General features: G+C 38.5%; 1 protein-coding gene across 5 annotated transcripts in view; it reads right to left on the bottom strand.

Annotated features, from left to right (window-relative positions):
- The window catches only part of ATP8A (ATPase phospholipid transporting 8A1), a 138,302-nt gene that overhangs the window by 43,441 nt on the left and 82,685 nt on the right, over positions 1-12,176 (bottom strand). For all 5 annotated transcript variants that reach the window (XM_076183765.1, XM_076183769.1, XM_076183767.1 and 2 more), the window contains exons 13-21: positions 11,191-11,328; positions 10,864-11,016; positions 10,335-10,532; positions 8,693-8,851; positions 6,516-6,701; positions 5,412-5,534; positions 4,848-5,162; positions 4,651-4,730; positions 3,183-3,278 (exon numbers count right to left, since the gene is read on the bottom strand). In XM_076183765.1, coding sequence (XP_076039880.1) covers positions 3,183-3,278; positions 4,651-4,730; positions 4,848-5,162; positions 5,412-5,534; positions 6,516-6,701; positions 8,693-8,851; positions 10,335-10,532; positions 10,864-11,016; positions 11,191-11,328 — 1,448 coding nt within the window. The remainder of the gene's footprint in view (positions 1-3,182; positions 3,279-4,650; positions 4,731-4,847; positions 5,163-5,411; positions 5,535-6,515; positions 6,702-8,692; positions 8,852-10,334; positions 10,533-10,863; positions 11,017-11,190; positions 11,329-12,176) is intronic.

The following is a 12,176-nucleotide window of genomic DNA, read 5'->3' as shown; positions in this document are numbered from 1 at the left end:
TGGAGATAGGGTTGACGAAAGAATATGGGGTGGTTTGGACACATGGAAAGAATGAGTGAAGAAAGATTAGTAAAAGAAGTGTGAAAGGCAGAAGTGGAGGGAGTGAACATAAGGAGACGACCAAGGATGAGATGGGATGGATGGGGTAAAAGGAGCATTGAGCAAGAGAGGGATGTATGTTTAAGAAGGAAGGGAGAAGGCAGAAGATATGGGTGAGTGGAGAATTGCTTGTGTATGGATGATGCTGTGATGTATGGATGGGGATGAGGGGGTGTTAGGGAGCGGGTTATGTGTGAATGATATTTTGACACAGCTTGAAGGGATTTCTCCCCAATCTTCTCTTTTTCTGCATGAAGGGACGGAGAGGGAGGGTTGCCAATTAAATGAGGCAGCCTTGTTGTGGATGTGCTGTATCTTGCTACCCTGCTTCTGGCCAAGGGCAGTGGGCGAGATGCAGGGATGACCAGTTATCCAGGAGGAGCTAAGATAAGAGGGAGGGAGGGAAGGGTGATGAATGGGAGTGGAGTGGGTGGGGATGAAATGGGTGGGAGTGGATTTATGCCTTTTGACTTTGGCTACCTCCCTTGTAAGGGGGGAAAGCCCTTGGTATATGTATGTATGCATGTATGTATTAGTATAATACATGTCTATGTCACTGGCTAATAATTAATAGGAGGTCAAGAGGAGTGACCACCAGTTGTCAGCTCGTGTGAAAAGAATGAGGAAATACAGCTGAACTTGACAGAGATCTTAGGCCCAATCCAAAGACCAAGTTTTAACTCCTTGAGGCTGCACTCCAGATGGCGATAAAGGTGTTGATGGGCTTTGAAGACAAGCAGCTGGGAAATAGTTCTTTTTAACATCCGTCTTGCAGGACCACCACTTGCAAATACTCATTCTTGGTCCCAGATCAAGAATATTATGAAGGGGAGTGATGCTATATATTTTAAGTTGAAATGAAGATGTGATATATAACATATAAATACCTGTAAGGATGAAAATTAAAATGTGAATCTGAATTGACTCCTTAAGCATTCATCCTATTTTTTCCATCGCCACTGCCTGATACAGAAGGAATTTACTTTGAAACACAAAAATAAAATCTCAAACACAACTAAAATAAAATGTGTACTTACTCCATTGCCAAAAAATAAAAATTCTTGTCTAACTGGATTATCCTTTTGATATATACCTTCTGCATGTGTACACAACTTCATCTTAGTTAACCCTTTTGCCATACTTCATGACATTAGTCATTTATGCTGCCACATAATTCAATTCTGCTGCAGGGGAGATTCCCCTCCACATATCACAAAGCTATCTCAATTAAACATTTCACTTTATTGTATGACTTTTGTAATTTAGTCTGGTTGCTGTCAGACAATTTTGTTCAGGTAAGGGAAATTCCCTTTTCAGCAAAAGGATTAAACAAGAGCTACCATGCAAAATTATCTTTGGGAAAATAAAAGTTAAGGATAAAACAAAAATAGAGCATGTTTAACAAAAACTTCTACATTAAGTACAAATGGTTTAAATTTCTCTTTCAGAGAAAAATAAGTTTACATTCTAAATAAGTATATTTTTATAAACTCTGAATATATCTATGTAAAAAAAAAACTCATGAAAGAGTATTCAAATCTTCCTTAGAAAATGTACTATATTAGACTGTGTGACAACAGTTGCCTTAGCAATGATCAAAACTATTCTGTACATCAATATTATATATATTCTTGTTGGTATAACTATTCAAAATATTTTCTCCAAGTACACTGTTTACATTATCTTGATCATATTCAGAGTTCACTTAAAACCAACCCTGAGTCAGACAGTGCATAATGACTACAAAGGAAATTGCAAAACTACATTCACAGTGAAATTAATATTATGTTTGCTGAGGCATGAGCAAACTAGCTTTAGATGCTGGTACTGCCCACATACCTGTCTGTGTTTATGATGAAAACATTTACACTTTGGCCACACCTATTCTGAATTTGTGATGAAAAATAATAGGTAACATGCAGCAAGTTAACCCCATGGCTACCATGATCACCAATTTTAGTTTTCTAAGTTCCAACACTTAAACATCAGTTCTATCCTATCCACTTTAGATTTTCCATTATCAACAAAATATTACAATTGGTGCACCATTAAATTTTGTGTTATATTATTAACTTAAGAGGATTTCCTACCAAGAGGTTGTTCATTTCCCACATACTTGGGATATGAAACTATGTTTGCAGGTGTACCTGCCTAAAAGCAAGGGCCCATATAACTTGAAGTTAACAAAACAAAAACAAAATAAAAATAAAAACTTTTGACAAAATCACTATGTAATGTATTGTTAACTATTTGTAACAAGATTTTCTATATAAAAAGTAGTTCATGACTGGAGTGAAATGAAATATGGAATGCAAAAAAAAAAAAGAAGAAGAAAAAATAAAATAAAATAAAAAGATATACTTATTCCAAGAAATTTGTAAAATCAATTGTCACCCATGATATACTTATTCTAAGAAATTTGTGAAATCAATTGTCACCCATGATGCAACTACCTCAGCAATATCACGTCTCAGTTACAGTAAGATTCACATGCTGACCTCCAGACTCTGTCCTATCTGACAGCCTTACAAAAACTTCCAGACAGTTCCAAATACACAGCAAATATCAAAAGGCATTTGGAACTAAAACAATGCCTCACATAGGGATGGAAGGTTGATACCAAAGTTCAATCTACCACTGGAAAAGGCTCTTTGGGAATCTTAGCTGTTCGTACATTAATGCATTATCATAATGGAACTTGGGTAAATCATTCAGGAAATGAAAGGTGCACTAATTTTTCTCTACATCAAAATGGTCGGTCTACACATACATAATCATCGCATAATTCAAAATATCCTCATGCAGTTACCACACTTGGATATTCTAATAGAATCCTCAAGGGAACCCCTACAACTGCAAGGCACATGAACTAAAGGCAGTCTTAATAATAACAACAACAACAACAACATTCATTCCCTGGGGTTCTGTATCACTGACACCAATGTGCTACATTTTACAACATTGTGCAACAACTTCACAGCTTTGCAAGTGACCAGTGTTTGGGGGAGAAGATGCAGAAGTGCTTCAGAGGGAGGGGATGGTGGTGGTGGCTGTGATGGGAGGAGGGGAAGCCGTCATCCTACCTTTGCTTGGTGTCCAGCACCTTCGATACATCCTTGTTGGAGATCTCACTCTCTCGTACTTGTTCTGTCAAGCTCTTGAGCGCTGTGTTCTCAATTCTGTGGATGAAATATGAGTACACTCCAGTATATTTACAAATATCAAATACAGCTTTACATGACACAAATTGCTCGACTGTTTGCTAGAAATGAGTAGCCCCACTGATATTTCACTCTGATGTTGTCATATTTGTGTTGAAGTAATATATATGACCCTTGGTTTCTAGCTTCTTGCTATTAATCTACACCAGTGCAGGGGAGAGTAAGTTGAAGTGCTCAGTGTCTTCAGTGTGATGGTAGCACTTAGGGTAATTTGATCCTCTGGTCAAGCCTATTCTGAGTTAGTACTGTCCTTGAGCTGGATGGTATCCTAAACATAACTATGCTCATGTGGTTTTTGCTTCTCTTAAGAGGGATTTTTCTGTGGAACTAATGTCATGGGAAGGGGGATTGGGTGGAAAATTGAGTTTGGTAGTCTATTAGGAAGAGCTTGTTCAGAGATCTGAGTGTATTTTATCTAGTTGTATTTACCTAGAAAAAGGTGCAGGAATGACCCGTCATCCGGGAGGTGCTAAGATAAGAGGGAGGGTGGAGGGGTGTGGAGTGTATTCAGGGATGGAATGGGTGGGAATGATTTTATGCCTTTTCCTTTTTGGCTACCTCCCTTGTAAGGGGGAAAAAGCCTTGGTATATGTATGTATGTATGTATTTACCTAGTTGTATTATATGGGAAGGGGAGCTATGCTCATAGTGACCCGTCTTTGTATCTCTCAGCATCTAGTTTGTTCTTAAAATCTTGTATGGTTTTGTGAACACGTTTTTGTGTGGATGTTTTTTATGGCATGGATGGTCGGTTCTTGAATACTTTTGAGTAACAAGCTGCTGGTGTGTTTTGTTTTCTTATGCTTGCTAGTTGTGTTTGTTTGGCTAGGGGCTCTAGCATAGAAATGTGTACATATAATTTTCATGTGATATCAAAAGAATTGCAAGGGGATGCTGGGAGTGGATGCCAGACGGAACAAGGCCAAGAGGAAGACTGAGAAAGAGATGGAAAGAAAATATTGAAGAAGCCCTCAGCAGACATGACTTGCCCAACATTGAAACTCTGAGGGAGGAAGGGGCCTTCCATGATAGAGCCAGATGGAGGAACATGTTGGGACCACTGACAGGCATAATGCCTACTACTGGAAGCTGAAGTAAGAAGTAAGAATTCTACAGAGATAATTTTGATCTCTGAGTGCAGGAAGGTGTTTTGTTGGGAATAGTTTTGGTGTATCCTGTTATTATTCATTTGGTTTCTTTTGTTTTGCTGGAAAAGAATATGCTCTTATGCACTAGTGTTATGTTTCCACCTGTGTGTTGTGTGTTGTCTTCCTTCACTGTTGTGTAACCAGTGAATACAGTGAAGGATACATAAAAGTAACTTACTCACATTTTTACACTTATATCTAGGATGAGAGATGTAAAGGGCACGAGAATGAGGCCAAACCAGAAGAGAGGGGAAGAATAAACCTGCAAAGAAACAAGGACCATAAAAATTAACAATGCCCCCAAATAATACCTGTTACCATAAAACAATCTGACAAACATGTAGGATAAATATCATGAAAAATTTACTTGTATCCTCACCTGAATATAAATACCACACATATCTGGTGCCATTGGCAGGAAGGGCCAGAAGTTGGAATAGACAAGGAGGAACACAAACCATGAGGCTATGGAACCCCAAATAGCCAAATGGGTCACCCATGTCCACGCATCTGTCTCCAGACCTGCCTTCAGACAAACGGTCACCACCACGTAGGTGTAGACCATGTTTCCCAGCATTAAGTAGCCACCTGACCTGCCATGACCCCAGGCTATATCCTGGGTCATGCTCAGTGATGGCAGGATGAAGAGGAGCAAAGAATGCACTAGTGCAAGGAACACCCACCACACAAACACCTGTAGCAAATAGATAGATAGATAGATAGATATATATATATATATATATATATATATATACACACATATATATTCTTTTTAGTCTATCTCTTTCACCTACATAATATGGACTTTAAAACTGAGCAATATTCAGGAAACACAAAATTCTTTATAACTTTCCACAATTTCTACACATCCAAAATTTTGTCAGGTGAAACAAAATAAAATATGTATATTTTGGGGGGAAAAGTAAGACAATTGAAAACTAACCTTCCAGTTATAATGAGATCCACTTTGGGACTCTCTGTACAATTCTGGATACTTCATGCGTGTTTCTGCACTGCAAGATCTATCAAAGATGCCCAATACTAAAGGTGGGGCTGCTGTAAATAACTGGAGACAAAAAATTCAATTAATAACATGTAAGTTATGAATACACACTTTACATCTCCCAACAATTTCTCTCCCATTCTGAACATTGCTAAAATGACCTAAAAGTTTTAATTTCTAATTTCATGAATACATTTTTTAAGTCCTTTGATCCTTCTGGCCTAATGACACTTGACAAAAATTCTGTTTTAGCTTAAACCACTTTTTTATACTGAAATAAAAAAAATGAAAAAATAAATAAATAAAGAGAGAGAGAAAAAATCTATCTACCTAGGCTTCTTCCCCCTCACAAAAGAAATGAATATAAAAATAAATGAAAAGAAAAGGAGATGCCCAAATAAGAGCACACAACCACTTTAAGCAAAAGTAACCCATTCAGCCACCCTTCCTATCCCAGTTCTCATGGATGAGGGGTCATCCCTATCCTTTGTCATACCACTTGGTTCAAAGGAAATGCAGCAAGGCACAACACTTCCACAGGTCTTGACAGTCAGAACTGGTTTAACATTACCATTTAATCAAATTGTGACCCTCTCATCATCATCATCATCATCATTATCCACTCCAAAAAACTTGTGAAGCTGATGAGAACATTCCTTCAGGTTACACCATCCCTTTACTACTCTCTTTTATCTGCTCAACAGGCATTCCACATGCATCCAAGGTCTCCTTCACCCGATTCGTCCACCACATTCTTGGTCTTTCTTTGAAGCTAGCTCCAACTATTTCTAACTTCCACAATATCTTTGCTACTCTTTCCTTATTCATATAAATAAAATAAATTAATAAAATATAAAACACTGTCTGGCATTACCTAAAACAAAATTAGTTGGGCATGTCACTGGCTACAAAAAGATTATTATGATATTGTATGTGATATATAAAGATCCTTGACAAATAAATATCAGTAAGTCATTCTACTGCCCTGAGTGAAATGTAAAAAAGGCACACAATATTCAAAACTTTCTTGAACAGAGAACTTACCACATTATACATAGCTATACTCCATCGCTCGAACAGAACCTGACCCGACCATCCGGACACTACTGCCCACCATAGCTCTATGACATATAGGCAAATATTTTTGTAGAAACTGTAGAGGATAACTTTGCACAGCCGACTGTAGTTCCAAGCCCCATGGACAAAGAGTAACCGAGCCAGGAACCGAAACTGTGGTCAAGTAAAGAAAACCAAATATTTAATTACAAATCTTACATATTGAGAAAAAAAAAATAATAATAAATTTATTAGAAATGTCTATGAAAGAATTACCCACTACATTAAAGTAATACCAAATCTTCTTTCTTTTTCATTTGATTAGCTGTCATCTGTGAAGCTAGGTGATATGGTTTACCACAGGAAAGGAACATCCTTCCCTTTTCTCACTTCCATCATCCATGTCTTCTCATCTTCCCATGCAATGACTACACCTCCAGTCTTAACCAGAATTACTGCTTGTTCACTCCTGGTGCTCCCCTCCCATGGAACAGGCTAATACCCTAGTCTCTATGATCTCTCATTACTTTTAGTGTAAGAGAGGTATGGGATGTAGTAAGGGATAGAGTAGAAAATGGAGTACAGGAAGAATGGGCAGGTTTCAAAAAAGAGGTACTATGATGGTGTGTGTGTAATAAGGAGAATGGAAGGGAGCAGAATGAGATGCACAAAATAAGTAGGTATATGAGTAATGATTGCAAAGAAAAAAATGAAGAAACATATAATAGGTATGGAATCAATGTGGCAGATCCTCAGAGAACTTCAAGTACCAGAGAAACTGGTCTCTCTAATAAAGGCATGCTATGTAGATAGCAGATGCATAGTAAAGGTAGGGGGGGAAGGAAACAGAAGAGTTTGAGGTAATTAGTGGACTGAGGCAAGGGTGTATCCTATCTCCAACACTCTTCAACCTCGTGATGGAAAAGGTGGCCAGGGAGAGTCTTAACCAACCAGAAGTGAGATTTGACACAGGAAATATAGGGCTTTTAGCCTATGCAGATGACGTTGTGATGGTAGCCGAGAATATGGATGAGATTAACGAAATGTTCACACCATTCAAGAACACAGAGGGGCAAGTAGGCCTGGTGTACAACGAGAGTAAAACTGCAATCATGAAAATGAGTAGAGAAGGTGGCAATAGAGACAACATGCAGGTCGGAACCCTAAATGTGCAATATACAGACAAATTAAAATATTTAGGAGCCCTTGTAATGGAAATAAATTAAAGGATTGCAGCAGGAAACAGATGCTACCATGCTCTCTCTACCATCATGAGAAGCAGAAAGGTTAGCAAGAAAACAAAAATGAGAACATACAACATTGTAATTAGACCAACAGTGTTATATGGTTGTGAGACTTGGACATTGACCAAACAAAGAAAAAGAAAACTTGAAGTCTTTGAAAACACCATTATTAGAAGAATTCTGGGCCCAGTGTATGATGCGGAATCGGGAGAATGGAGACGAAGGCACAATAGGGAAATTAGAGAACAGACAGGACAACAAATGCTGCATAATGTCGCAAGTGGGAGAAGGGCAAGGTGGGCCGGTCACTGTGCCAGGATGGAGCCAACAAGATGGCCAAAAATGGTGATGGAGGGAAGTATAAGGGGTAGACGCCCCTAGGGAAGACCTAGGTACCGGTGGAGCAAGGGAGTGGGGAATGACATGGCCCACATTAACCCTGACCTACAAAATTGGAAGGAAACAGCGGAGGAGATTGGTCTGAAGAGGCATAGTGAAAGCGGTGAAGGGACTGCAGTCCTGATAGCCATTGGAGTAAGAGTAAGGTATGGAACAGAGAAGGTAGACAGAAAATGCATGTTAAGGGAGGCTAAGAGGAGAGTGGATGTGAGGTGGGGTAGGTGTTTGAAAGACAATTTTGAAAAAAATATAAAGATATTTTGGATGGAAGCGAAAAGAATGAGGGGAAGCAAGTTAGAAAGAGTAAAGCATGCAGATGAAAAGATGTTGAATGTGAAGGAGAATGGGGAAACTCTGAATGTGGCAATGGGAGATACCAAGAAAGTGGCTGTGATGGAAGGGGAGAAAGACAGGGCAATAGCAAAATAGGAGACACAAAGTGCATCGACAGAAATCAAAGTTGGTAGGCACTACCTATTGATACACATTAACATGTCTGCAAATACAGAGAGAGCTCCTTACCTGTCCAATAGCATAATCAGAGGCACATGCTGCCTGAAGGCCCTCCAGACCTGCAATACCCACACCCACATTGGCTTTCTGTATCATGGCTACATCATTGGCTCCATCACCAATGGCTAAGGTGACTGCCCCTGTTTCTTGGGTTAATAACTCTACAACCTGTAAATGAATTACTCTTCATTAAAAAAGTGATATAGCAAGCAAGATAAATGTTGTAACTTTCAAAATAATAATAATAATATTCATAATAATAACAATAATAATAATATTGATGATGATATGGTTTAACATCACACACTCCCCACCTATCTTGAGGCTAGGATGGTGCCCCTCACAGAGGGCTTTGTAGCATGAAATTTAATGAACCATGCCCTTGGTTCAACTTTGCCGGTGGCAGGATTCGAACCACCCTCACCTCAACCTTTGCCGCAAGTAATGACACCCTAACCCGCAACTAGTTTCAAAGACACAGACAAAGCTGCAGAAATAATCCAGCCTTACCTTGACACACTCAACACATGGTTCATCACAAACAGACTCAAAATAGCTCCAACCAAATCTACAGCAACACTTCTCACCAACTGGACAAAAGAACACAAATACATACCTCATCTCTACATCAACAACACTCTAATACCACACACAAACACACCGAAAATTCTTGGTGTAACATACGATACATCCATGTCTTTCAAACAACACCTCACAAACATAAAAAACAAATGCACACCTAGACTTAACGCACTTAAGTCAATCACTGGAACAACATTTGGACAAAACAAAGAAACTAATATAACAATATACAAACAATGTATACGCTCAGTGATGAATTATGCGAGTCCTGCATGGGCTCCTAATCTCAGTGAGACACACCACAACACCCTTCAAATCATACAAAACAAAGCCCTAAAAACAATTACAGGCTGCACAAATACATCACCTACAGACCATTTACACCATGAAACAAAAGTCCTCAAAGTCAAGGAACACCTCGACATGAGAGGCACACAAACACTTGCTGCAGCCACCACAAACACATCACACCCGTTACACTACATAGCAGAACACCCACACACACCAAGAAACATTAAAACTACACCCAAAGACCTTTATTACACAAAGATACTCTCTTCTCTTCCTCCACAACCACCAAATACCAGCCTCCGGAAACATATTCATAATCATATCACTCACCGCTCCATTAACACACTGAAAGACAACACACTGCTGCATGCCAGACCCCCTGATATCCACCCTTCTGAATCCTCTCTCCCACGTAAGGACAGAGTCCACTTGGCCAGACTGCGATGCGGTCACCACCCAGCACTTCTAAGCTACCAGAGGAGGCTGGACGACCGTGTTGTGAACAGCTGCCCAGGATGTAACACTTCACCCCATACCATACAACACATAATGGAAGACTGCATTATACACAATCATGCACGCAAACAACACAACATACACTCTATAAAGGATTTGTGGGAAAACCCAGTCTCGGCTGTGGCCTTCCTTGGGGAGACGGGACTGCTCGGACAGACAGTCTAGGGAACGACAACAACAACAACAACTAGTTTCAAATATGTATATATTCAACCCTGCTTTAAACATGAGCTCAAAATCAATAGGAAAATGGTACACAAACCTCCGCTTTTTGACTTGGAGATACTCTGCAGCAAATGACACTTTTACAGGATATACAAAGATCTAGAAAATCTTTGCGTAAATCTGTTGTAAGGGCATAAATGAGTGTTTTTCCATCTACTATTAGTGCAGCTTCATTTTCCTTTTTCAACTGCTCTCCAAACTCTGCTATATGACGATTGATAGCATCCCTTGTGTCCTATAAATAGAATGTAGTGGCACTATTAATATATGCAATCACAAAAAATATATATATATATATATATATATATATATATATATATATATATATATATATATATATATATATATATATTTTGCACATGAAACAATATTTCAAAGCTACTATATACATATATCTTTGGTGAGACACCCCTATGTTTGTGAGGAACTGAACATAGAAAATGAGCTCAACATGAAAGGGAGACCAACAAAACAATAAAACATATCACACATAAACAAATAAATAAGGGGGAGGACAAGGTGGAGAAGGAAGAGGAGATGGATGAGGACAAGGAGGTTAAACTTACATCCAAGGAGTCTGTATTGAGTATAATGAGAGGCATGCCCTGATTTAGAAGATGACACGAGTGGCCTATATTTATGGCAGTCTCCTGTTTATCACCTGTTAGCACCCAGACATGGATGCCTGCCTTTAACAGAGCAGCTATTGTTTCTGGAACCTGCAAAGAAAAGACAAATATGAAAAACTGTTTGAATATGTAAAATTGAACATTTGCTGACCCTGCAATTTGGCCAGGATTACAAGACATAGTACTTCAATTTTCTAAATATGATAATGATGATAATGTATATCACACATTTAAGTAAATACATGCATACAGTTCTTTACACACCTGGTCTTGTAGCTTGTCTTCAATGGCAGTTGCTCCTAATAAAGTAAGGTTATTCTCAATAAGCTGTGCTGCATCCTCCAATTTGCGCTCACGAAACTGCAGAGCTGTGCTGGCCTTGTAGTAGGCACCTTTCCACTCCTGTTGTAGGAATATTTCTTGCATTATAATTTTGTGTGTCTGTGCTATATTTACCTAACTGTAGTATACAGGAAAGGAGCAATGCTCATTGGGTCCCATCTCTTACACTCTAATGATCTAATCTATCATACATAACCTCAAATTCATGTAGTTCCATGCGTGTGTATTTACCTAGTTGTATTTTACGGGAAGGGGAGCTATGCTCGTGGGGTCCCGTCTTCATATCTCATTTTATCTAAACTATTTTTAAATTCATGTATTGTTTTTGCACACACCACTTTCTCATCTAACTTGTAACTGTCTATTACTCTGTGAGGAAAGCTGTTCTTTTTCAAATCTCTTCTATAGCTGTCTTTTTTTATTTTCTTTCCGTGTCCTCTTGTATTTCTGTCATCCCATTTTATCAGATTCTCTCTATCAGTAATTTCTATGCCTTTCATGATTCTGTAAATAGCTATCAAATCTCCTCTCTCTCTTCTTTGCTCTAGTGTCTGTAGTTCAAGTTTTTCTAGTCTCTCTTCACATGATAGTTTTGAGAGTGTTGGTGCCAATTTTGTAATTGCTCTTTGTATTCTTTCAAGTTTTTTTATACATTTTTTTGTACTTGGTGACCATATCGTTGCTGCATATTCCAATCTTGGTCTTATCAGGGTGATTAGGATTTTCTTCACCATTTCTTCATCCAGGTATGTAAATGCAACTTTGATTGTTCTTATTAAATTATAAGTTTCTCCAAAAATCTTGTTTATATGTTTTTCAGGTGACATATTATTCATAACAATGACTCCCAGGTCATTCTCATTTTCTACTTTTTTTATTCTTTCTTCTCCCAAATTATATGATCCTGT

This window comes from Oratosquilla oratoria, chromosome 4 (genome assembly GCF_046742065.1).
Source record: "Oratosquilla oratoria isolate Oo_2021 chromosome 4, ASM4674206v1, whole genome shotgun sequence".
Classification (NCBI taxonomy): domain Eukaryota; kingdom Metazoa; phylum Arthropoda; class Malacostraca; order Stomatopoda; family Squillidae; genus Oratosquilla; species Oratosquilla oratoria.
Note: the sequence above shows the minus strand (reverse complement) of the source record. Positions and strands in the feature narration are given on the sequence as shown.